This window comes from Natator depressus, chromosome 3 (genome assembly GCF_965152275.1).
Source record: "Natator depressus isolate rNatDep1 chromosome 3, rNatDep2.hap1, whole genome shotgun sequence".
In the NCBI taxonomy this organism is placed as follows: Eukaryota; Metazoa; Chordata; order Testudines; family Cheloniidae; genus Natator; species Natator depressus.
Genome location: NC_134236.1, coordinates 14,288,163 through 14,312,241, shown reverse-complemented (window position 1 = coordinate 14,312,241; position 24,079 = coordinate 14,288,163). Strand labels below are relative to the sequence as shown.

Genomic DNA, 24,079 nt, shown 5'->3' with positions numbered 1-24,079 from the left:
AAGTAATAATCTCAGCTTGCCCTAGAGGTAAAAAATGACAGCAGAAAGACCTTCCAGCCCCCACAAGAAAAACAGATGACAAAACCCAGGTCCTCAGAGTAGGTCTGAAACAGGCCTTCCAGAAGGATCAGCAAACTCAGGCTCTGTCAGACCAAGTTGGGGGGGAAATTCAGAGTTCAGGACACTTCATTGAGAGTGCCCTGCATCCACCACCCAGATATACAAGTCTAAGGACTGCCAGCGTTATAATTAGTACAATATATTATTTGTATTGCTGTAGTGCCTCAAAGCCCCAGCCATGATCAGGGCCCTGTTGTCCCAGGCACTGGACATGCATGCATATAACACAGCGTCCCTGCCACAAAGGACTTACAATCTAAAAAGAGAAGACAGGCAAAGGCTGAGAGAAAAGAAGCTTAATTATCGCCAACATTTAGAAGTGGAGCTGGAGCACCCACACTTGCACAACCTGACATATGAAGTCTTAGCAGAAGCAGGATTTGTACCCAATTCTCCTGAGTCACAGAATAAATGCCTTATCTAGATAACCATATGATATCAGCACTCCAGCCAATCTCCACTATTGGGGTAAAGTCCAAAGACAAGGATGGCCTCCTGAGGTCCCTGATATTCTATGATTCTATGACTCAATGATACTTAGAAACCTAATCCATAAACAGATTTAGAGATCTAAATGAACAGTTGGACAGGCAACCAGAAAGCAAAATGGAAGCCAGTACAGTCTTGGGAGCTCGGCTGAAATAGCTCCCCGTGTGAAACACTGCTAGGTAAGTGGAAAGAGACATTCTGCATTAGCTGTGATATGGTACACCTGAGTTTACTTAAGAAAAAAAAAACACCACAGAACCGTGTGTATATTTGTGCAGTAGATGAGGGTGTGTGAGAGAGAAATATAGAGAAGTCTGCTTCTGGGGCAATGTTTGTTCTAACGTGTACGCATTCATGCTGCAGTCTAAGGTCATATGTTTGTGTCCTGTGTACACTGGAATTTACAGTTGTGTTAATTAGCACGTGTTAAAACTGGACTAACATTTCCAGTGTAGACATACCCTTGGTATTACTGGGAGAAACTCAGAACTGTACTTCCCTTACTTACTAGGCAAGATGACGACATCCTCACCAGGGGCTGGAATGCTGTGGTTGTATCCACCCCAGCCTTGTTTCACTCCACTCCATGATTCAGGGAATGACCATTTCAAAATTACGTCAGAAGGAGAGACTGGAGCTAGAACACAGGATGGACAAAGAAAGATGTATTTGGAATTGTCATTTGCCCCACAAAACCAAAACTTGCCCAATGAGCAAAACCCTACCCTACCCTACCCACAAGTGTCTGCTCTCATTTTGTGCCTTCCTACCCAAAAGCCAGGAAGCTAAATGGATTTTGTAATATGTCCTAAAGTTCAAAGGATCTAGGCTACGTGAAAATCAACTAAGCTCTTTGGAAGCAAGGACTTTTTTACTGTATATCTGTGCAGCATGTAGCATAACGAAGGTCTGGGGTGAAATCCTTGCTCCAGGGAAATGGTAAAATCCCGGTTGACTTCACTGGGGGCCTAGATTTCACCCTTGATCCAGACTGAGGCTTCTAGGCATTTCTGCAATACAAATAAATAACAATTATAATAATCTTGTGAGGTAGGTAAGTTTTATGAACCCTGTTCCATAGTATAATGAAGGCCAATGAAGTTGAGCCCAACTTAGATTGTGAGCTCTCTGGGGCAGGCTCTGTCTTTCTGTTATTTGTATGTACAATGCCTACCACAATGGGACCCTGATCCCTAGCTGAGGCCTCTAAGCTCTACTGCAACAGAAATAAATAGCAGTAACAATAGTGGACTACATAGCAAATCTGTGGCAAATCCCAGATTAGAACTCTGTAGGTCTTCCTTGTTTCCAGCTCTATCCTTTGGTCTATTATGCTGTCTGGCTCAATGTGTAACTGTATAATAATGTCATGCTATTATCCTAAGATCACTGTGTAGCACTAAAATATATTGTAGTCTTACATTCTCCATGATCTTTATGATCTGATATGGTATTTCTTAACAAAAGTTTATAGTCTTTTATAATGTGGAATCACACATTCATCCCATGCAATGGTAGATGTGGCTCAATAAAATGCTTAAATGAATGCCAAGAGCCCCTTTTGGGCTGACAGATGTACAAAAAATAGAGGTGATGTACAGCGACATTTTCCTGCACACCTAGTAAAAGGAATTGCTGTGGCTGTTAGACCAAACCAGTCAGCCTGAGACCACCACATACCTGGTGTAGGTAGAGTGACTCTTTCTTTCTCTTTGAATGTTACTTGGACTAGGTCTTCACCTGTAACTGAAAAGAGAGGGTGCATGGCTTGTAGACAAACCCCATCAGCAACTCAATGGAAACTAACAAAAGTAATTAGACAGTAATCTCTGATACAAAGTTTTCTGATCATTCACATTTCTAACAACAAAAGGTTTCCCAAGTACCTAGCCTTGCTGATCCTTTTTCAACCATTTTTCTTACAGTGTTTGTATAAATAAATGAATACATTTTTGTTTGTAGGCACTGAAGGGCTCCTGGCACCTTATCAAAAAAAGCTAAGAGCAGATATACAATAAACAAAAGCTACAGTTGGCATGCCAACTTCATTTATCCCATTGTAAAACTAGAGTAGCTCTATTGACTGCAATCACTTTACACTGGTGAGTTACTTTGGATTTACAGTGGGGTAACTGAGATCAGAAAGGGAACAGTAGCTTTTGTTCATTGTATGTATGTATGTTCTTGGAATCTAAGTCAAGACTGGATGCCTTTCTAAAAGAAATGCACTAGTTCAACCAAGATTTATGGTTAGAGCCAGGAATTCTATGGCCCGTGGTATGTAGGCGGTCAGACTAGATTATAATAATTGTAACCCCCTCTGCTAGGTTTTGCCAACAGCAACAAGGGCTCGGTTCATCTATTAAAATTAATACCCCACTAGCTTGAGCTCCTAGCCAGCATTTCTGGGATCACTAAATACCTTTATTGGGAGCCCTTAATAGGCAATACTTCCTACTCACAAGCACTGAGTCGGTGTATGAGGAAAGGAACACTTTATTGGGGGAAAGGGAACACAGCATCATCTTGGGGAAAACAGCAACAATGTATCTAAATGAATGACAAGTAAAACACTCCCCCATGTTTGTTGTTGGCATCCTTTCTTCTGTGAGAGATGGTGGGAATTGCAGCCTATGATGTAGATGGTTTGCAATGTCTCATGTGACTGAATAGGCCAATCCGAGATTTGCATGATCTTTGGCAGTTATTGCAAATGTCTGTATCTTGCTTACTTCCTGTGGGCTCTTTTCTCCTCAAGCTGTAGGAGCCAGCTCCTGTCACTGACTTTGATACCCTCATGGAGACGATGGCACCACTTGTTACGGTCACTTGCCAAGATTTCCCATTGGTCAGGATCAATTGCAAATTCCTTCAGATCTCACTTGCATGTGTCTTCATATTGAACCTGTTGTTCTTGTTCACTCTGATAGCTCTCTGTATAGCATGTCCTTGGGTATGCGTCCATCTTCCAACCTACTCAGATGGCCCAGCCAGCGCAGTTGTCTTTGCTTGAGCAGGATTGTCACAGTTGGTAAATTTGCCCTTTGAAGAACCTCTGTGTTGGTGACTTTATCTTGCCATTTGGTGTTGAGTATGCAGTGTAAACAACATAGGTGGAAATTGTTCAACATTTCTCCTGATGAGCATAAGTTGTCCATGTTTCCCCACCATACATGAGAGTGATGAGGACATAAGCTTGGTACACTAGTATTTTGGTCTTGACGGTAAGCTTTGAGTTCTTCCATGCTCTTTTAGTTAGTCTGCTAAAGGTGGTGGCAGCCTTTCCAATGTGAACATTTAGTTCTTTATCCAGTGAGAGGTTGGTGGTCACTGTAGAACCTAAATTACTGAACTTTTGGACTACTTCTAGCTGGTTTGCATTTAAGGTAATTGAAGGATCTTGTAGAACCCCCTGTCCTAATACAACCATTTTCTTGATGCTGATGGTGAGAGCAAATGCCTGACTAGTACTTGAAAGCAGTCCATGAGTTCTTGTATTAGATCTTCACTGTTGGCTATGAGGGCAGTACATCAGTGAATAGAAATTCCCTAATTATCAACTTTTTGACTTTGGTCTTTGACTTAAGTCGGGACAGGTTGAAGAGTTTCCCATCTGATCTTGTGTGGAGATACACTCCATCTTTCATGTCCTTAGATGCACAGTTCAGTATTACTGAGAAGAAGATTCCAAAGAGTGTAGGGGCAAGAACACATCCTTGCTTCACTCTGCTTTTCATCTCAAAGCTGTACGAAGTGGACCCATCAAACTGGACAGTTGCTCTCATGTTGTTGTGGAATGAACGTATAAGACTTAACAGGGTTGGTGGACATCTTATCTTTTCTAACATTGCAAAGAGATTTGCTCTGCTGACTGTGTTGAATGCTTTGGTTAGGTCCACAAAGGTGATGTACAATGGTCAGTTTTTCTCTCTGCAGTTTTCTTGGAGTTGATGCAGAGAAAATATCATGTCTATCGTTGATCTTCCAGCCCTGAATTCGCACTGTGATTTAGGGTAGACATGATTCACCAGCTGTTGTAGGCGCACTAAGATGACTTTTGCGAAAGCTTTTCCTGCTATGCTTAGTTGCAAGATACCCCTGTAGTTGTTGCAGTCACACTTTTTGCCTTTATTTTCCATACAAAGTGATGATGTTTGTGTCGCACATCTCTTGTGGTACCTCACCCTCTTTCCAGCATTTAAGCAGCAGCTGATGGAGATGTAGTAATAGGCTGTCTTTCCCGTACTTGAGGATTTCTGCTGGGATGCCCTCTTTTTTCAGGAGCCTTGCCACTTGGCAGCTAATCAATGGTCTTGCTTAGCTCTTCTACAGTGGGCTCCAGATCTAGCTGTGGCATGACCTGTCGAGTTGGTATTTGGTCCACTGATTCACTGGTGATGTTTCTTTCTTGTGCGTATAGCTCTGAATAGTGTTCAATCCAACAAGACAACTGCTTGCTTTTATCTGTAATGATTTCACCGCTGTGCGATTTGAGAGGGGCAACCTTGTTCACAGTGGGACCTAGAGCTTTCTAAATGACTTACAAGTAAAACACTGCCCATGGTAACTTTGGCAATAGTCTTAACTTGGTTCCCTAGTTGCCAGTGTGAATGTCCAGTAGGCAAACAGCCCCTTTACCACATCACTTCTCTCTTCTCCCTCCGCTAAACACAACTCATGGTTAGGTGTCAATGGATAGCGTAGTCCCAGAGTCCTGAGGTGTACTTGGGCAGACCTGCCTCCAATCCCTTGCAAAATCCTACCTGGTCCTGTCCTGAGGCTCCACTACTTAACCCAGCTATAGTGATTTCAGCTTTATTTGGTGGCTGGGTAGAAACAACCAAACCAGAATTTACTCACCTCTGCTGCTATCCTCAGTGGCTTCAACAAAGAGCCCTCTTTGCATTGCATCCCCTCAAGAAGCTACCTTGTGGGTTTCATCAAAGAACTGTCCCCACAGTATAGGCTCCTCAATGAAGGGGAATCAGTAGTAATGTAGGACCCTTGAGAAGACCCTTACTAAAGATGTGAGCCCTTTCCTCAGTTCCAATTCTGAACCAATTCTGAGTGTGTGTACAGTTATGGTGACTCCCAAGTGTCACTGGAGGAATTTTGGGTAATGAACTTATGCAGATGAAGCTCTCACTGTAGCCACAGTTCCCACTATTCACCAACAGAGTGGGGGGGCAGAGAGCTTCTTCTCCTCTGGAACTTCAGTCCATCTTGAGTTCTGAATAAATAATGTATGCAGATGAGGTAGCTGTGTGGCCATTCTTCCCCCATTCACCAGATAGGAGCAGAGAGCTCCTTACCTTCTAGAGCTTCCGGCCACAGGGCTGATCATAAACCTACCTCCTGACCTTAAAATTGGTGAATCTAGAACAGGGGGAAGGTTCCAAGGCTACATGACTATGCTCATAGCTCTACAGAGGCAATGTTACAAAGGAGAAGTCTTACTAGCTAGCCATTCAAGAACACTCTTATCTTCTCCACAACATGCACCTTAACCTGCCAATGGGAGTGCATATCACCTTGTACTTTACTTACATTATATTTAAACAAACCTTTGTCCTTTTAAATTGTGAAAGCCACTCCTCCTTACCTCCCTTCCCATCTCCCAGTACAACCAAGCTAATTTAGAATGTCTGAGGTCCATTAATTTTAAGTGTCAATAAATTAGTGGGAATAATCAAAATACTTGATTCTTTCTGATAATTACTATCTGATGTCAGTTTAAAACACTAGACTGCGTTAGTAGCATATGCTCCTATGCCGAATGAGGCTTCCACAATTAAACAGAATGGGATTCCATGTGGGTTTTCTCATGCCTGATTAATTTGTAATCAGGTGCCACAACCCTGCTCTTCAGCGACACCTTGTTTCCCAATAGTTAATTACAGTCTGGTGCCATAGTTACAAAAGCCACTCTGAAGTGCAAAGTCACCATAGGGGGACTCCACTTAATAGTGCCATGGAGTTGGGTCTGCCACACTGCTTCTGTCTCTTGTTGAGATGGGTGTAGTGGTTAGGGTGCTAGCCTGGAGCTCTGGAGCACTGAGTCCAATTTCTTGCCCTGCTGCAAACTTTTTGTGTGAACTTAGTGTCTGTATGCCTCAACTCCCCATCTGTGAAATGGGGACCAGGGCACTTCCCTAACTGCCAGGATAAATGGATTAAAGATCATGAGACATTATGGTGCAGGGGCAACATGAGTACCATGGAGAGATTAATGCTTTTCTTGTGGTACTGTTTCACCTCAAAACCTTAACAGTAGAATTAGTGCCAGAAAGATAAAGCTGGCAGTGAAAAGCCTGAACAAAAATATGTTCTTTTCATAAATTTCTGAATGATGCCAGACTGAGGCTTAGTTCTAATTCTGTCAGGAATGAACTCAACAGGTAAAAGGGAGGCAAAGGGTAATTTGGGTATAAGCGATGACACAATCTATCATAATTGGAGAGAGCTGAGAAGTAGGAGTACCTGAAGTAACTTATTGTTTCAGGAGAATGGTTTAGAACATCTGCTGTAGGCCAGTCTACTCACTATTCATTTTCCTCTCACTTATGTCATGGCAAATCAGAAATAATCCTGTGAAATCAATGGAGTTACACCAGAGTATAAACAGTTGCAAGGGACAGGAGAATCCTACAACCGTGCTTTTGTAACAAGGTATGAGACATGCTCATCTGACTTGGCTACACACACACAGCTTTTTTCACAGTATAACCCGGTTTGTCCGATTACTTCTGTTTGGAAAAATGCATTCAGGGAAAATCTGGCCAGCTATGCCCATACTGCCTCAGCAGGAAATAGAATATCCAGCAGACATTCAGAATGGCACCAGCAACACATGAAACAGAGAACGCTGGGATTTCCCACCACACAGAGAGCTCAGCACAATGAGGTCTGTTTGTTGTGGTTACATAGAGCTGATGGAGGGGTCCTGTTTATACAGCAGATAACACTATTGCAGCCTGGTTACATGAAGACAACCATATTAGGCCAAGACAATGACAAAAGCAAATCCTGGTTAGCTGCCATGGTAACTACTCAAGTGGGGTGTTAATTGTAACTATGTTTAGAGCTAACCACATCACTAACTTATCAGCTTGGTTAAAAACTGCAGGGTTTGATTCTCTACTGTTTGGCACTTAATGTAATTATTTATGCTAGTGCAAGGCAAAGTAGGTGTAAAGCACAACCATGCTGATTGGGAAGCATTTTACACCCACTTCATTCAGGTGTAAGTGCCTACACAAGGTCCGATTCAAGCCCAGAGAGTGGACAAGAACATAATTACCTAGTTCTCTGGGTGGTTTTGTTTATATATTGAGTATATTATCATCATTTAAGCAAGGAACAGGAAGAGATACAGGCAACACAGATAAAGGATGTCATTAGGAAACACTGGATTAAGGGGCCTCTTCGCAACATGCAGTTATAAGGCTCCAGGTCCTAGTTGTATAAAAACTTTACCAGGCCACCAATTTTCTGTCCGATTACAGTCCTTCCTGGATGCTTGGGCTGTGAATCATACATAAAGGCCTTCGTGAATTCAAACTTCCTGGCATCTTCCTTCTCCTGGTTTAGGTCTCTGAGTTGATGTGAAGGAGGAGCAAAACAGTCTTTCATCAGCTATGTAGTGACAGAAAACTTGCCTGTGGTTATTAGAAAGTGCTGAAACTAGGATAAATGCTCCAATGCTCTGAGTTACAAATAACAAACACCACCATGCCATTCAACATCAATAGAGCCAACATACATCATGGGAAACATCAAAACTTTTAGAAATCACACTCAACTACAAGGCATCTGCAGCACTACACATGAGACAGATCTTCCAAGGCTGGGGAGATGGAGATAGAATATTTGGTTAATTAGTAGAAGGTGCCATATACTAGGGTGCTCAGAACTGTATCATCATATGGATTTGGATACCATGCTGATCGGCAGCAATATAAAACCTTAAGATGTGGCAAACCAAGACTGACTTCCTCTCTTAATGGATTAATAATGGCTGCAGCAAAGACTGAGGCAGCATGAGCTTCCTCAATCTGCCATACTAATGGGCAACAATCCAGAATTACAAGGACTATCTCTAAGAGTGAAAGAGCGCAGTTTAGTCTTCATTTTCTGATCACCACAATCCACTCACTCTTTGGCCTCTCCACTGAGGCTGCCAATGAGGATGACAATTGGTGCTGTGTGTGAGGGTGTTTTTCCGTGGGTCGGTGATTGGGGCACATGTCCGCTAGGAACTGAAATGAGAACACTCAACTCATTTCATAGAAGTAAGGGTAAGATTTTGTCATGGTTATTTTTAGTAAAAGTCACGGACGGTCGTGGGCAATAAACGAAAATTCACGGGCGCTGTGACCTGTTCATGATTTTTATTAGCAATGACGGCGGAGAGAGGGCTGGAGAGGGTAGGGGGGAATGACAGCTGGGCCCCATGGTGGGGGACTGACAGCCACAGCCCCACTTCTATGGAGGAGGCGGGACAGCTCTGGCTTCAGCCTCGGCCAAAACCATGGGGCAGGGGCGCACAGCAGCAGCTCTGGCTCAGGCCCCAGCCAAAGAGGTTGGGGGGTCACACACAGCCCCAGCTCCGGCTGAAGCTGCGGGTCAGGGATGCACAGCCCTGGCTCCACCCCCACCGCCGATAGCTGACGCTGAAGTCACAGAGGTCCAGTAAAGTCACGGAATTCGTGACTTCCGTGACTAAATCATGTCCTCACATATAAGCCACTGAAAAGCCTTCATATAATACTGTGACCTTTGGAAACTACTTACCCGATCGGAATTCAAACTGGCTAGAAGTTAAAGGCTTATTATTGCGTTACCAATCTCCTGAGCCATCCAGCTTCCCACTTCAAATCTTTCATCCAAAATGCCCCTTGAAACTTGGGCAATGAATATGAATGAAACATCTTTGTTTTGCTTATACAGTAATTTTCAATGTAAAGAACAACTCTTTAGAGGCCTGCTCTTCTCCTGCTGAGATCAATGAAAACCTCCCTTTGACTACAATGGAGTTTGGATCAGGCTTTAGGTATTTACAAGAAAGAACGATCAAAATAATGAAATTCAAGTTTCTTAAGCTAATTAAACAGCAAACCTGGTTTGATGCAGCACCAACACAATGCTAAGCCTTGATCCTGTGTAACTTTACATGTGAGTAGTCCCATTGACTTCAAGGAGACAAGGCCCATATTTTAAGTTCATTGGAAAATGGGTTGGGAGTAAATGAAAAAGTTCAGTAACTATGTTAATAAAGTTTCAATCATGTTTTTGACAAATATTTCAACTAAAAATGTTTCAATTAACAAGCTTACTTGTCTTCATTTTCAAGGCCCTTCATGGCCTATCCCCACCCTACCTATGCTCTCTTATTCACTACTGAGATTACAACCTCTTATTCACAACCTCCACCTTCACTCCCCACTAACTAAATTTTCAAACAAGCACCTTCATTCTTTCTCCCATGCTGCCCTTATGTCTGGGAGTTGCTCCCATAAAGATCTGCTAAGCCACCTCATTATCCACCTTCAAATCTCTCCTCTAAACTTTCTTTTGCAACAATATCTGCAAAAAACCTAACAGCCACAGTCCGTTTGAGACCACTGTTTATCATGTTGGCCAATACTGTCCCATTGCTTCCTGGTACTTCTCCGACCCCACTTGTCTATTTATCCATCTGGTATGTCTTGATTTATACCTAGATTGTAAGCTCTTTGGGGCAGGGGCCATCTTTCAGTTGTACATTGGTGTACAGTGCCTACCACAATGGGATCCTGGTTCAAGACTCGTCTCCCAGATATTACCACAATGCAAATATAATTAATAATAATAATGAAAAGGTCATAAAAATGGAAAAACAAATGAAAAATGGTTCCACCTTGAACTCTTTGAAACGAAAACAACTTTGTAATTTCAAAAGGTTCCACAACACTAGGAATGTAAAATATATGCCACTGGTTATTTATATGGTGGTACTGCCCAGAGGCCCAAGCCAAGGATCAGGGCCCAGTCCTGGTAGGTGCTGTACACATACATAATGAAAAGACAATCCCTGTCTCAAAGAACTGACAGTGCAAAAAAAGTCATTACTGTAGTTTGCATAGAATACCTCAGACTTAAAGATGCCATTGTCTGAGTTTGCCCCAGTATGACATTTACCTCCCCACACTGTGACATGAGCTCACCGTGCCACAACGTGGTGATGTTACGTCAAAACACAGTCATGACATGAGCCTGTGTCACAGTAGGTTAGCATTTCATAGGGCCAGACAGTGACTTCAGGACCCACAAGCGCTTCGAGAGCATTTCTTTTGGGACACAAGACGTCCTGGAGGAAAATAGCACCTTCCCACGTACACAAGGATACATAGCAAACCTAACAGCATAGTTAGAGAGGTATGAATGAGAGTAGCCCCCAAATTCCTTCAGCACAGGAGGCTACAACCCTCTTCCCCCAGCTCCCAGCAGCGAAGGGGAATAATCTGCCTGTGAGCACCTTGTATTTTGAACTTCTGAACAGATCCTTTTTCAAAGGGCTGCATGGGAGTTAGTTAACAGGATTAACGTGCAAAGGTAGCAGTCAGCACCTTGGTTAACAGGATCATTGCATGTGTCCTCCATGCATTTGAAACATTGGATCCTGTGGGTTCTACTTATCGCCCATTATAATTATAATCCCTCCACATTAGGAGTCTTCTGCATTGTTTGTGCCACGCTCTAATTTCCAAACAAGTAAAGCACCGGGGCAGCTTAACCACCTTGTTCCCAACCTTATATTTTCTCATCCTTTGTGCCAGAGAGTTTCATTCCCTGAAGACGAGAGCTTGCAGGATGCTGGTCAAATTCCGTGACCGATCAGACAAGGGGGGCGTAGAGAGCATCTGAGCTGAACATGAACAGTCCCCAGTGCTGGCTGAGGCAGATTCATTCAGCTGTTTGGCTTTTTTGAATAACAATATCTTCCCAGTTGTTGGGTCTTTTTAAAATTTCCATTGGGGCTGAGCAAAGGGCTGTGTGAATTTAGGAGCCTGCCTCTGAATGAGCTGGCATCTGATCCGTATTTACTGACGTTAATTTTGAATTTAATGCACCCCTGCCACTACCCAACAGTTTGCCCTAAAAAGCCTTTTAACTGGCACAAAGGGAGAGGGTCAAAAGTAAGTTGACCCCTGACAGAATGTACAATTATTAGAGAGAGGCGATACATGAGCAGCTGCTGGAACCCCACCGGTACAGCAAAGTGCTTCCAAAAGTCAGAATATGAATAATACACTCAAGGTCTTCCCCCAGCTCTATGAGGGCCTGCTACTTTCTCCAGGAAGAATTATAGCCCTCCCTAGCAGCTGCAATAATTGTGTTCCTATTATCCTAGGGACCTCCCCCTGACCACCCCCTACAAGTGTCCATTGTCAAGACGGAGTCAAGTGATTATATGCTCTGGCTGATGCTGTTTGGGCCCAGCTGCCTAACTGCTGACACACGAGCACCAAGAGCGCGGACTCGCGTCTGCAAGACGGGACTCTAACATACCAGACCTTTTACATAAGTCAAGCAGGAACAAATGATGCTTTATCAGCCCTGCTGACGGGGCAGCCCCCTCTTCCTTTGAAGTGGCGGCTGCTTATAGGCCCTTACAGCTTTTCCTCCTTAGCACAAGCAAACATCCTCCTTTTGATATGCTACATGCTCATTATCTCTGCCCCATTTAATGATTTTTGATTGAAGGGTGGCAGCTCAGTTGCCAAGAGAATAGTTAAAGAGGCTCCACACAGTCAGGCCTACAAGAAAGGCTTTCCTTGTGCAGCAGCCTAAATTTGGAATTTCTTAACAGTGTGTTCTTGTTCTTAGCGGCAGATAAGGGCTGAGCGTGAAATTCTTAATTAAGCAGTAAATAGAGAGTAGGGTGTCAGCAGATGCAGCCAGTAGCCATGGAGACCAAGTCACATGAACAAGAGAACTGAGACTAAACACAGGCCTCAGGCTTGGACGTGAGTGACAGCTGAAGAATCCTACAAAACGTGTAAACTGGATTAATTAGTTGACTAATTATTTCATATAGTTAAATGTAACAAAAATAAAAACAGCTCCCAATGTTAAACAGCAGAGCGTTCCGAGGGCTAAAACCAAAAGCGCCATTCTCTCTGTTTCAATTTACAGATTCGTCTATTTTAAGGCTGGAAGGGACCACTGTGGCCATCTTGTAGATTGTATTAGTGGTCTCCCAGTTATAATGTAAGTAAAGCACTAGTTGCAGTCTAGTCAAAAGTTTTCAGCATGGATTATAAATGTGAGATGGAGATGTTTTAATTCATTTGAATGCCAAATATGTGATTCTTTCCCCCCGTATTAAAAAACCAATGTACTAAATGCAACACAATTAGAATGCAAACAAGACGAAAGGAGGAATAGAAATGTAGCCATTCTGTTTGAGACTGCTGCGTGCTAAATGGTACATCATAGTTCACTACTGCTGACAACATTAGTCAGATCGATTTCTTTAATGTCAATAACGTGCCAAGAAATACACCACAGGTTTCCAGCTTTCCCAGGCTTCCTATTTCAAGGAAAATTTTATGCAGGGTATCCAAAGTGCCCAACTGTTGACATATTTGTACTGGAAATAATAGGTCTTCAGTGGGGAATTATCTTCAGATTTGCATGTAGCTGTATGTGTCTTTTCCCCCTCCTTACTGTTAGTAAATTGCAAAGAAATCAAGATTTTTTGCTCTGTGATAGATGTGTAGCACAACCTTGGGTGAGTCACTTAACTTCTCTAGGTTTTACTGCAATCAAATCAGTGCAAATCAGAAGTAACTCAATAAAGCCAATGAAGTTGTACGAGTGTCAAAATGGTCTAGCTAAGTCAGATTCAGTCCCTCTGTGTTTTAGCTTCACTAAGGGTATGTCTACACTACCGTGAAGTACCTATCCGGGGGCGTCAAGTGGGCTTCTATTGCCTGAGTTGAAGCCTGAACCACTGTGTTCTCTCTGCTGTTTTTAACCATATAGACTGGACGAACGGGAGTGCAAGTACATACATCTATGGGAGCTCCAAGTTACACCCATGGTTGCAGTATAGATATAGCATATGTGTGAAATGACAATGATAATAGCTGCCTCTCAAGGGCACTGTGAGGTCTAGTGACTTCCGGTACTGCCATTATTAATCATGGTCCTAATCATTACTTCTCCTTTCACAACCAGAATTTAGCACCAGAGTGACTGATTTGCTGGAGAAAAGGATAAAGGGGTGAAAGTCCCAGGTTTTGAAGAGGTTGTCAATGCCAAATTGCAATAAAGAACAGTCAATAAATCACAATAAAGAACAGTCAATAGCCACAACATTTAGAAATTATCTCTAAAAAGTCAACATTTTCAACCTATGGGCCTACAAAGTCACTGAGTTCACGATGTAAGGACCAACTCTTCATATTAGTAATCCTTAGTAAAAAAAAATAATAATAATAATACTCCCATGACTTTCAGTGGGTGCAGGATTGGACTCACAGCAAATATCTCCTAAGACATTTAAGGTGGGGGATTCAAGGGATTGATAATGGACTCCAAAGCCTTTTTACCTCCAAAGCATCAGTTGCCAAGGCTCATACTGTACCTTCCTTTGTGGATAACTAAGAGATTAAGGCCCTGACCCTGAAAAGGCTTGGGCATGTGCATAACTTGTTATTTGAGTAGTCCTACTGACTTAAAGCTATGTCCATGCCTAAGACCTTGCAGATCAGAGCCTTTAATTGCAGATTGGCCGCTCCAGCACTGCTCATTTGCACAACGTTACATATATTACTTGCATTGCACTTACCTAAATAGGTTAGTTTCCCCAACTTGCTGTTGAAAAACCAGTCACAGCCCTTGTTATGACTGTGTGAAGGAAGTGACTGGAGTGGCTGACCAGGCCTTGTCCCACAGAGCAGAATGACCTCAGCATAGGATGGGAGGTTCTCATGTTCCACCAGTAAGTAATTCCCAGCAACGAAGTTATCGAATGTAGCTGAGTACTAGATGGAGGGAAACATAATGAACATGCATTTTCTAGAAGTGTAATGCATTCTTTTGTGAATTGGCATCAGAAGCATAGAATGTTAAAGACTATGTATGAGAGGTGGGAAGTGGACGCTAAATCAATCCTCCTGACCACATTAAAACAAGGGTAGAAATTAGGGGCCATCAAGACCAAGCTTCAGTGGGTCTTAAGTGGTTCACAGGTCTTGTTCTGGCCCTCTGCACTGGGGCGAACATTCACCAATAGTGCCCAGAATGCTCTTCCAGCTCAAAGCAATTTCATAAAGTTGCCGGTGTATGTGATCTGAAGACTATCTTGTGTTCTTTTATGTGCACGCAGTACTTTTCCTCCTTTGTTTGCCCATCCAGAACAATGGGAGGGTTTCTCTTCCTTTGTTCCTTGATATAGTTTTGGTGAATGCTGTTCATCCATTACAAAAGCCATTTTATAAACAAACAAAACACACAGCATTACCTGCAGTTGTTTGCTGACGAAAGGGTTACCAAAAGTCAGAGTGTAAGTCTCCTGGTCCAAGAGCAGAGCCATCCAACCATAGGGGTTTGATAAAGTATCAGAGACGTAATGGACTGTGGTTGTCTTATTATAACTATCAGTCACGGTTAAATTATAAGGAAAGTCTGGAGCCTCTTTTCTAGGAAAAAAATACATTAAATCTGTGTTCAAACCCTTCATTTAATAATATTATTACATTTTACTTTTTTTATAGCAGCGCCTACAGGCCCCATCTGGGATGGGGGTGCAGGCTCTGCCCTGGGGAGTTCATACTGCAAATAGATGAGAAAGACAAAGGGTGGAGAGGAAACAGGTGAAGTGACTTGCCCAAGGTTCCACAGAAGGTCTGTGGTAGAGCTAGGCCTGTTTGCTATCGGCTAGACCAGTGGTTCCCAAACTTGTTCCGCCACTTGTGCAGGGAAAGCCCCTGGTGGGCCGGGCTGGTTTGTTTACCTGCCGCATCCGCAGGTTCGGTTGATTGCGGCTCCCAGTGGCCGCGGTTCGCTGCTCCAGGCCAATGGGAGCTGCTGGAAGCGGCACGGGCCGAGGGACATACTGGCTGCTGTTTCCAGCAGCTCCCATTGGCTGGAGCAGGGAACCGCGGCCACTGGGAGCCGCGATCGGCCGAACCTGTGGAAGAGGCAGGCAAACAAACTGGCCCGGCCCGCCAGGGGCTTTCCCTGCACAAGCGACGGAACAAGTTTGGGAACCACTGTGCTAGACTATACTTTCCAAAGCAGGGAGAGCTGGGTCTCTCACATCCTAGGTGCATGCCCTAACTGCTGATCTAGCACAGGTTGGGTCTCTCTCTCTCTTGCTTTGTCACACTCTCATGCTTTTTCGTGAAAAATGTCTAAAGGACCAATCTGGAATGAAAAGAAGTTCCCAAAACTTCAACATTCTTCACAAGTCCTGTCTCCAGCCATACCCAAAGATTACTCAGTTGATTAACAGGCCTTCTACACGGTCAGTTCCTAAAGCCAGAACAAGAATATATCTGAATTGTGTGACATCTCGGACTTTACCTCAGATTTTTTCAGTTGTTAGGACCTGACCCAAAGCCCACTGAAGTTAGCGGGATTCTTTCAATTAACTTCATTGGATCCTCAGAAATATGGCCTGGAAACTAAGGGTTCTATTCCCAATTCTGTCACTTAACTTCTCTGTGTTTCAGTTACTCCATCTCTAAAATGCAGATAATACCTAATTCACAAAGCTGGCATGAAGCTTAATTTACTGGTGTTTCTACCACCCTTTGAGATATTTGGATGGAAAGCACTACCGTCTATAAGTGCAACACATTAGCATTACATGTCTTTCCACAATGTTAACTTCTCGGGGGGGGAGCAAATATATGAATAATAATCTATAAAATGGCCATTAAACAATGGGAAGCATATGTCATTTAAGCTCACAAATATCTTTTTCAGCTCCTGCACAAAGGAAGAGACTTGAAAGAGTGTGTGTGGATTGCATCATGGACAATTGTTTGGTTAGTCAACTCCTCGCAAAAAAGGTGATGATTTCACAGAACCATTTATCTGATCATCCAAAGAAAAACTCAAAAAACTACTTCTTCTCTAATTTCCCATTTCTCACCTATCTCCAGTCCAGTCCATCAAAAACTACTCAACAATGTACAGTAATAATGACAACATTCATGTGTGTGAGACACATTGTAGTTAAGATAACTGAATTCCAGTACTAAAAAGAATAAAGTACAGCTGGAGTTACTAGATTCACCCATATTGATTACCCCAAAGCTTTTAAACAGCTATCACCACAGGACAGCCCGCTCTTCCCCTTATTGTCCCCCAGACTGTAAGAACATAAGAGCGGCCATACTGGGTCAAACCAATGGTCCATCTAGCCCAATATCCTGTCTTCCAACAGTGCCAATGCCAGGTGCTTCAGAGGCAATGAACAGAACAGGCGATCATTCAGTGATCCATCCCCTGTGATCTACTCCCAGCTTCTGGCAATCAGAGGCTAGGTACACCCAGAGCATGATGTTGCATCCCTGACCATCTTGACTAATAGCCATTGATGGACCTATCCTACATGAACTTATCTAATTCTTTTTTGAACCCTGTTATAGTTTTGGCCTTTACAACATCTCCTGGCAACAAGTTCCATAGATTGACTGTGCGTTGTGTAAAATGGTACTTCCTTTTGTTTGTTTTAAACCTGACACCTATTAATTTCATTGGGTGACCCCTGGTTCTTGTGTTATGTGAAGGAGCAAATAAGACCATAAGAATGGCCAGACTGGGTCAGACCAAAGGTCCATCTAGCCCAGTATCCTGGCTTCCGACAGTGGCCAATGCCAGGTGCCCCATAGGGAATGAACAGAACAGGTAATCATCAAGTGATCCATCCCCTGTCAACGACATTCCCAGCTTCTGGTAAGCAGAGGCTGGGGACACCAACAGAGGCTAGGGACGCCAATACAAATACAATATAAAAATAATACTTCTTTATTCACCTTCTCCACTCCAGTCACGATTTTATAGACCTCGATCGTATCCCTTCTTAGTCATCTATTTTCCAAGTTGAAAAGTCCGGGCCTTTTTAATCTCTCCTCAGATGGAAGCTGTTCCGCACCCCTCATCATTTTTGTTGCCCTTCTCTGACCCCTTTCCAGTTCTAATATCTCTTTTTTGAAAATGGGGTGACCAGAAATGCAACAGTATTCAAGGTGTGGGTGTACCATGGATTTATATACTGACATTATGGTATTTTTTCTGTCTTATTATCTATCCCTTTCCTAATGGCTCTTAACAGTCTGCATCTGACGAAGTGGGTATTCACCCACGAAAGCTCATGCTCCAATACGTCTGTTAGTCTATAAGGTGCCACAGGACTCTTTGCCGCTTTCATTATTATAGATGACTATGCAGATTTCTGGGAACTAGCCAAACTGTCAGACACTACTACAGTGATCATCACAGACCAAGTGTAACCCACACACCTTCTGGGTGTGGTGTTCTGTCCCATCTAGTGGCACCAAGACCACTTAGCAAGAGAGAGTTAAATGAGTCTGCTCTGCAGCCTTAGCTAATATCCAGTTAGCTTTCAGCTCATGTGGTAGAGGCTCATGCATTAAGCTCCAGAAGTCCCAGGTTTGATCCCACCTGCCAATGACCAGGGTCTGTCAGTGTTACAAGTGGGGGCTCATCGGGGATCTCAACTAGGAAGTCTCTGAAGCTCGGGACATGTTTCCTTAGCTAGGGGAAGTATAGAACCCACACAGCTTCTGGGTGTGGTGTTCTGTTAGCCTTAGCTAACAGGCAGTTGGCTTTTAGCTCATGCGGTAGAGGCTCATGCACTAAGCTCCAGAGGTCCCAGGTTCAATCCTGCTGACGACCGGGGCCTGTCAGCATTACACAAGCAGTGAAGCATTTCAGCACAAGTGATATCTCAAACTGTGTAGTTTTAGAGAAGAGACCCCAGTTTACTTGCAGTGAATTTGTATAGTTTACCCAGGAGTGGGAATTCAGTCATACCAGGCAGTCACATGGCAAAGCCTAATCAGCAGTTAGAATTGCTCAGACTCTATTAAAGAAACCTGTAAAGAGCAAAGAAAATGTTTCTTGATTGGAGAAACACTCCCACAGAAGGCTATAATAGCAGCCTGGTACGGTGTTTAATGTCAAGATGCACATATCCATTGGTGCCTACAGCCCCAGAATCACTGCAGCTGGCAGGAGTGGAAGGAGAAATAAGCAAAAAGGAAGACACACACGTAAAGTCTAAAGCCTGCTAAGTCCTCCCAGAACTACAAACGGAAGACCCTACCTCGACAAAATCATGCACTTGGAAGCAAGCTACATGTGTTGATCAGATAAATCCTTGTCCATATAAAGCAGCAATGGACGGGCATACTTAATTGAAAGTGCAAATATATTAGCCCACTACAAATACAAAACATAACATGGACATGGGGGGAGTCACGATCAGCAGGACACAGGAGAGACATAGGCCAGCGAGCGACTGATAAATACTGGAACAGATTTTCAATACCATACCCCACCAGAAGAATCAAATGCAAGACAGTCTCTTGTCATCAGAAGAAAGACTTGCACTCATTCCAACATCAAACCACTTTCAAAATAAATACCAGATTTGTACCCACTGCCCCCTCAATATCTGACCGATGAAGGTTATCAGACTGTTTTTTTTTTACAAGCTGCTTCTTAAAAAAAACAAAAACACCTCTCAGTGTTCTCCACTGTTAGCCAGCTCCTAGCATAATGAATACTGTAACAACACTTTACACTGCTTGAAGACAAGCTTAGCCTTGTACCCAAGCTGGGATTCTTGTACTTCCTGACCTCTTCCCTCCACCCCACCAAGTCAGTACTTTCTGGGAAGTTAGTTAACCCCTCTTGTTTCGTCACATCTAGAATTAGATTGTGTAGAAAGATGTTGCCCAAACAGCTTACACACTACAGAGAACCTAGCATACTTGTGTGCACTGTAAAAATGACACAGCCTTCCATGCATTTTGGAAGAGTTTCATGATAGAATCACACAATTTCCATTAAAAGTCACTAGGAATTCTCCCTTTAATGGCAGTGGGAGAGGTGAGGCTAATTCCTTTGTAGCTCAAAGTATTATACACTATCCCAGCTCTGTATTGGCAAACAAAGGGTGTAGGAAGGGGAGACGGCACAACAAGCCTTCCCCGGTTGCATCCTTGGGTAGGGACCTGGCATAATCCCTTTGGGGATACGTGACATTGCTCTCAGCCGGGAGAGTTTATCCAACATGGAGGGAAGCAGACAGAGCTTGCTTTCAAAGGGTGGTCAGGATGATGCGGCACTGTAGTGTACATTCCCCCAAAGCTCCAGGAAGGATTCTGGCTGAGTCAGCCCTGCTGGGGCTCACACTACAACATAGCCCTTCCCTTATCACCAGTCACAATCATAGTTTCAAAGACATAATCTGGCCCATGTACGGAAAGGTTTAGGGCAGGAGTGGCCAACTACAGCCCACAGGCTCTTCCCTGGATCCTTAGTACAGAGGTACAGTTGTTTGGGGTTACAGGTCTCAGTATAGCAAGCCCCATCCTGACCCAAAAGGAGCCTGGCATGCTAGGGCCTGAGCTATCTATGGGCCATGCCTCTGTAGTGAAGATGAATGTAGCTTCGATCAGAAACTTTTAACATGAACTAGGTACAATGCCAGGATTATTGCCTTTTACAGAACACTCAGCAGCAGGATAGTGGGTGGAGGGGAGTATGGAGAATAAATCAATAGAAACTGACTGGAAGGAGCTTAGAAGGGTTAAATGGGTGGTTCACTACTAATAAACCTCCCTTTGTAGGCATCAGATGGGCCAAGGTATTCACACTAATTAAGCAAGCAACTGACAACCACTATGGTACTGTCAGGTTGTGAGCACTTTCGCACCTGCTCAGGTATGGAGGAAAATCTTCATACGAGGATGTGCTGGCTGCCACTTCCAGCAGCCCCCATTTGCCAGGGACGGTGAACCACGGCCAGTGGGAGCTGCGATTGGCCAAACCTGTGGGCACTGCTCGTAAACAAACCATCCCAGCCGCCAGCGGATTTCCCTGACGGGCCACTTGCCAAAGGTTGCCAATCCCTGTGCTACAGTGATGGAAAACCACAGCAAGTGAGAGGAGATTCAGGGCCACAATTCCCAGCTTCAGTGCAACATGTCACTTTTGTTTTTCTATTTTCACAGTATCTCTGCATTATATTGAAGCCCCACAGGCAACTGTGTGTTTGAGGCAGTTTTTCTATGGGAGCCAATAGGTGTAAAAGTGGACAGGAAATTCAGTCTGCGCAAACCAGTCTGGATACAATCTGTCAGTCATACAGTTTTGCACTGCTGCCCATCACCGTAGTAGGAGAGTGCCTTCCGTGTATCATCAGTTAACAATGGAAAAGTTCCTAGTTCTCTTTATGGAGTCACTGGCATTTCTCCCGTTTTGGCCTAAAAACTCCATCTGGGATAAGGTTTGGGTTTTTTTATTTTTTCTCTTTAGGTTTTATTCATTTACTCTATGTTTTAGGTTGATTGGTTTTAGGGGCTTGAGGGTTGTTTTTCTTTTTGGTTGTTTGGAGCTTTTTGGGTGGAAGGGGTGTGTGTGTCATTTTTGTGGAGGTAAGGCCTTTCCAAACAGGAAGGTTTTGCAATGCTTCCTGAGGACAGTCAGACTCCACGTTCCCTGAATAGCCTCTGGAAGTTTGTTCCACAGCTGGATCCCCTCAACTGGGAATGTTTTTTCCCCAACTCTCCCACACTTTGTCCTGCTCTTCATTCAGATATTACCCCACCCACATGCACCCTAACCTGGCATCAGCACCAAAAAAATCAAACCATGTTTTGGGAGGGTTGAAAAAGCCCTGCCACTTTATGAAAGAGTTAGTTCGTCCAAGTTAACCCTGACTTTGATACCACATTCCCTTCAAAAGGATGTTTCTGTGCTTGTTTCTCATATTCTTGCCAAACTAACTCCAAAATGGGATTAGACGGCTAATGGAATTTACCAGCCACAATTAGCACCATTTTATTTGCCCTAAATAGCCAACAATTTCACTGTGCCCTAAATAGCCACCAATCTACCTCTCTTTAATGTTAATGAAGCAGAGGAGCACAGGCTCGAGTATTTCTAATTCAAAGGAGCCAAGGGAGCCTGCATGGATCATTAACATGAGAGAGCTTCATTACCAAAAGAAAGAGCCTTTCCCTGAACTTCCCCTGGCTTTATTTGAAAGAAACCAGGAGGCAGTGGTCTTAATGCAAAATTAACCCTTGCTTTAAACAGTTGGAAGCTTTTACAAACTGTATCAGAAAAAAATGGATGACTCATTGACAGTGCTGTATTTTTATATTGAAGTGGAGTAATTCAATTAAGGAGTAATTTGCTTTAGAAATATGGCATAGTTACGAGACAGAACTTTACAATCTGAATCACAATTTACCATTGCGGCTGTACAAACTGTTATGTAATTTAGCTCAAGTGTACTGTGTAGAGCTGTTGAACATAGATGGCCCACAAAGGATTTGCTGAACCAATCAACAGCACCAAGGAGAACAAATATTAACTCTCCTGTTTATGTTTACCATTAGCTTTCTTATCCTAAGGCTCCATATCTCTGCGTATGGTGGCAGGCGCTGTGTTTATCTCTAAACGCATTCTGTTTGGTACATTTGTGAAATAACCCATTATGATTATCCATCTCCTTAAAACAGGAAATCAAATAGCAGCTCACTTCAAATGGGGCTGCAAACATTTGTGTCAATACTCTAATTTACTGTTGTACAAATGGAGGTTAAATGCAAACTCTGACTACAGCAAACTCTTATAGTTTAGGTGGTGGACCCAAGAACATTTTTTTTTTTAATTGTGGAGGTTCAAAATCTTTAGATATTGTCACTAAATCTGTGTACTCAAATCCAAAGACTGCGAATGTGATTCTTGATGTAACTCCTATCTTCTGTGGATATTCTCCTGATTTATACTGGTATAAGTATGAGAAGAATCCGGCCTTTTGTGCGTGGTTTTCAGAGATGCTGAGCAGCCATTACGGGAAATACAGTTCTGAAAATCAGACACAAGGTGTTTCAAGTTGGGCATCCAGAAACCGAGGCAAAAATTTGGAAGCATGCATTTTGGGACTGCCATAATTTACCTCACATCTGTACTGCCATCGTCCATGAACATTACGCTAAAACTCAATTCAATCTTAGGACCAATCAATTATGTAAGAAATACAGTGTAGCAAGCCGGACACAGGTAGGAAATTCAAACAAGTAGGCTTGTTAATTGAACAGCCAGCGTCCAGCTGTTAAATGCTCACCAGCTAAACCGTGACCCCTCAAGGCCAATTTAAGCTAACAGAACAGTGTGTGTAAGTGTAGGAAAGGAGTCTGTATGTGTGAATAAGTCTGTGTATTTAGTGAAGATGTGTGTACAGAGGGCAACAGTGCATGTGTGTAGTGAGTGAAAAAGTGTGGCTTTGCATGTGTTTGACGCGGGAATTGGTACACACATAGGCACCAAGATAAGTAAAGCTCAAAGGAGAAGCAAAACTAGAGTAATCATTTGAACTCTTCTCTTGAAGTCATAGAAGTACAGGGTACACGATTCCTTTCACACTGGAGAGGATATTAGACCAGATTTAGGAATTAAGGTAATCAAAAAGTGAGCTAATCTTTTCATCTCCAGCAAAATAAAGGAGTGAAGCAATAAAAGGCTCAGCTGCAAGGCTGGAGCAGGGCAAAAATCCTGGCTTTCAAAATTCCGCAGTGGAGGCAGATGAAAATGAGTGAGTTGCAAAGTTACTCCTGGACTGTATAAAGTTTACTAAGTGTTTTTAGAATTCCTTGGGATGGAAGGTGCTGTGTAATGGAGATTATTCTAATGCTTTCCTCTTGTAAAAATCATGCATGAGGAGAAGAAACTTTTAAAGTCACTTAATCACATTATGACAATTTTTTAATGAGAATTTATTTTAATATTAATAGGGACTCACATTTCCAAGATAATATGGTTAGCAGTGGCATTTTGAGCGGCCGTATCTAGCCTGCAGCCACTCAACACTGCATCACGGCATACGCTGTTCTTCACAGCACTCAATAACTTTCTTGCATGTAGATTTATAAAGACTTTTATAAGCTTCAATTATATTTTTACAAGATGTAAAGAGCCCTTCGAGGGCAGTTTAACTGACACATTAGTTTAAATTTCAACTGGACGTGATAGAAAACGCTCTTTTTGAGATATGTCCAGATCCATATTTCCCTCAAAGTTCTTGGGGTTTTAGGTTCAGATAGAACTGATAGAAATTATTCTGTCTACTATTTGTAACAAAAAATAATGATTTTTTTGACAAAATAGAAATGTTTTTGCAAAAATGTCCGGGGGCGGGTATTTGGGGGAA

General features: G+C 43.0%; 1 protein-coding gene across 1 annotated transcript in view; it reads right to left on the bottom strand.

The window, feature by feature from the left end:
* Positions 1-24,079, bottom strand: part of PKHD1 (PKHD1 ciliary IPT domain containing fibrocystin/polyductin) — a 369,527-nt gene that overhangs the window by 128,840 nt on the left and 216,608 nt on the right. Inside the window, exons 48-51 of the mRNA XM_074947443.1 lie at positions 15,122-15,299; positions 14,447-14,642; positions 2,290-2,355; positions 1,118-1,246 (exon numbers count right to left, since the gene is read on the bottom strand). Of these exons, the coding sequence (XP_074803544.1) occupies positions 1,118-1,246; positions 2,290-2,355; positions 14,447-14,642; positions 15,122-15,299 (569 nt within the window). The remainder of the gene's footprint in view (positions 1-1,117; positions 1,247-2,289; positions 2,356-14,446; positions 14,643-15,121; positions 15,300-24,079) is intronic.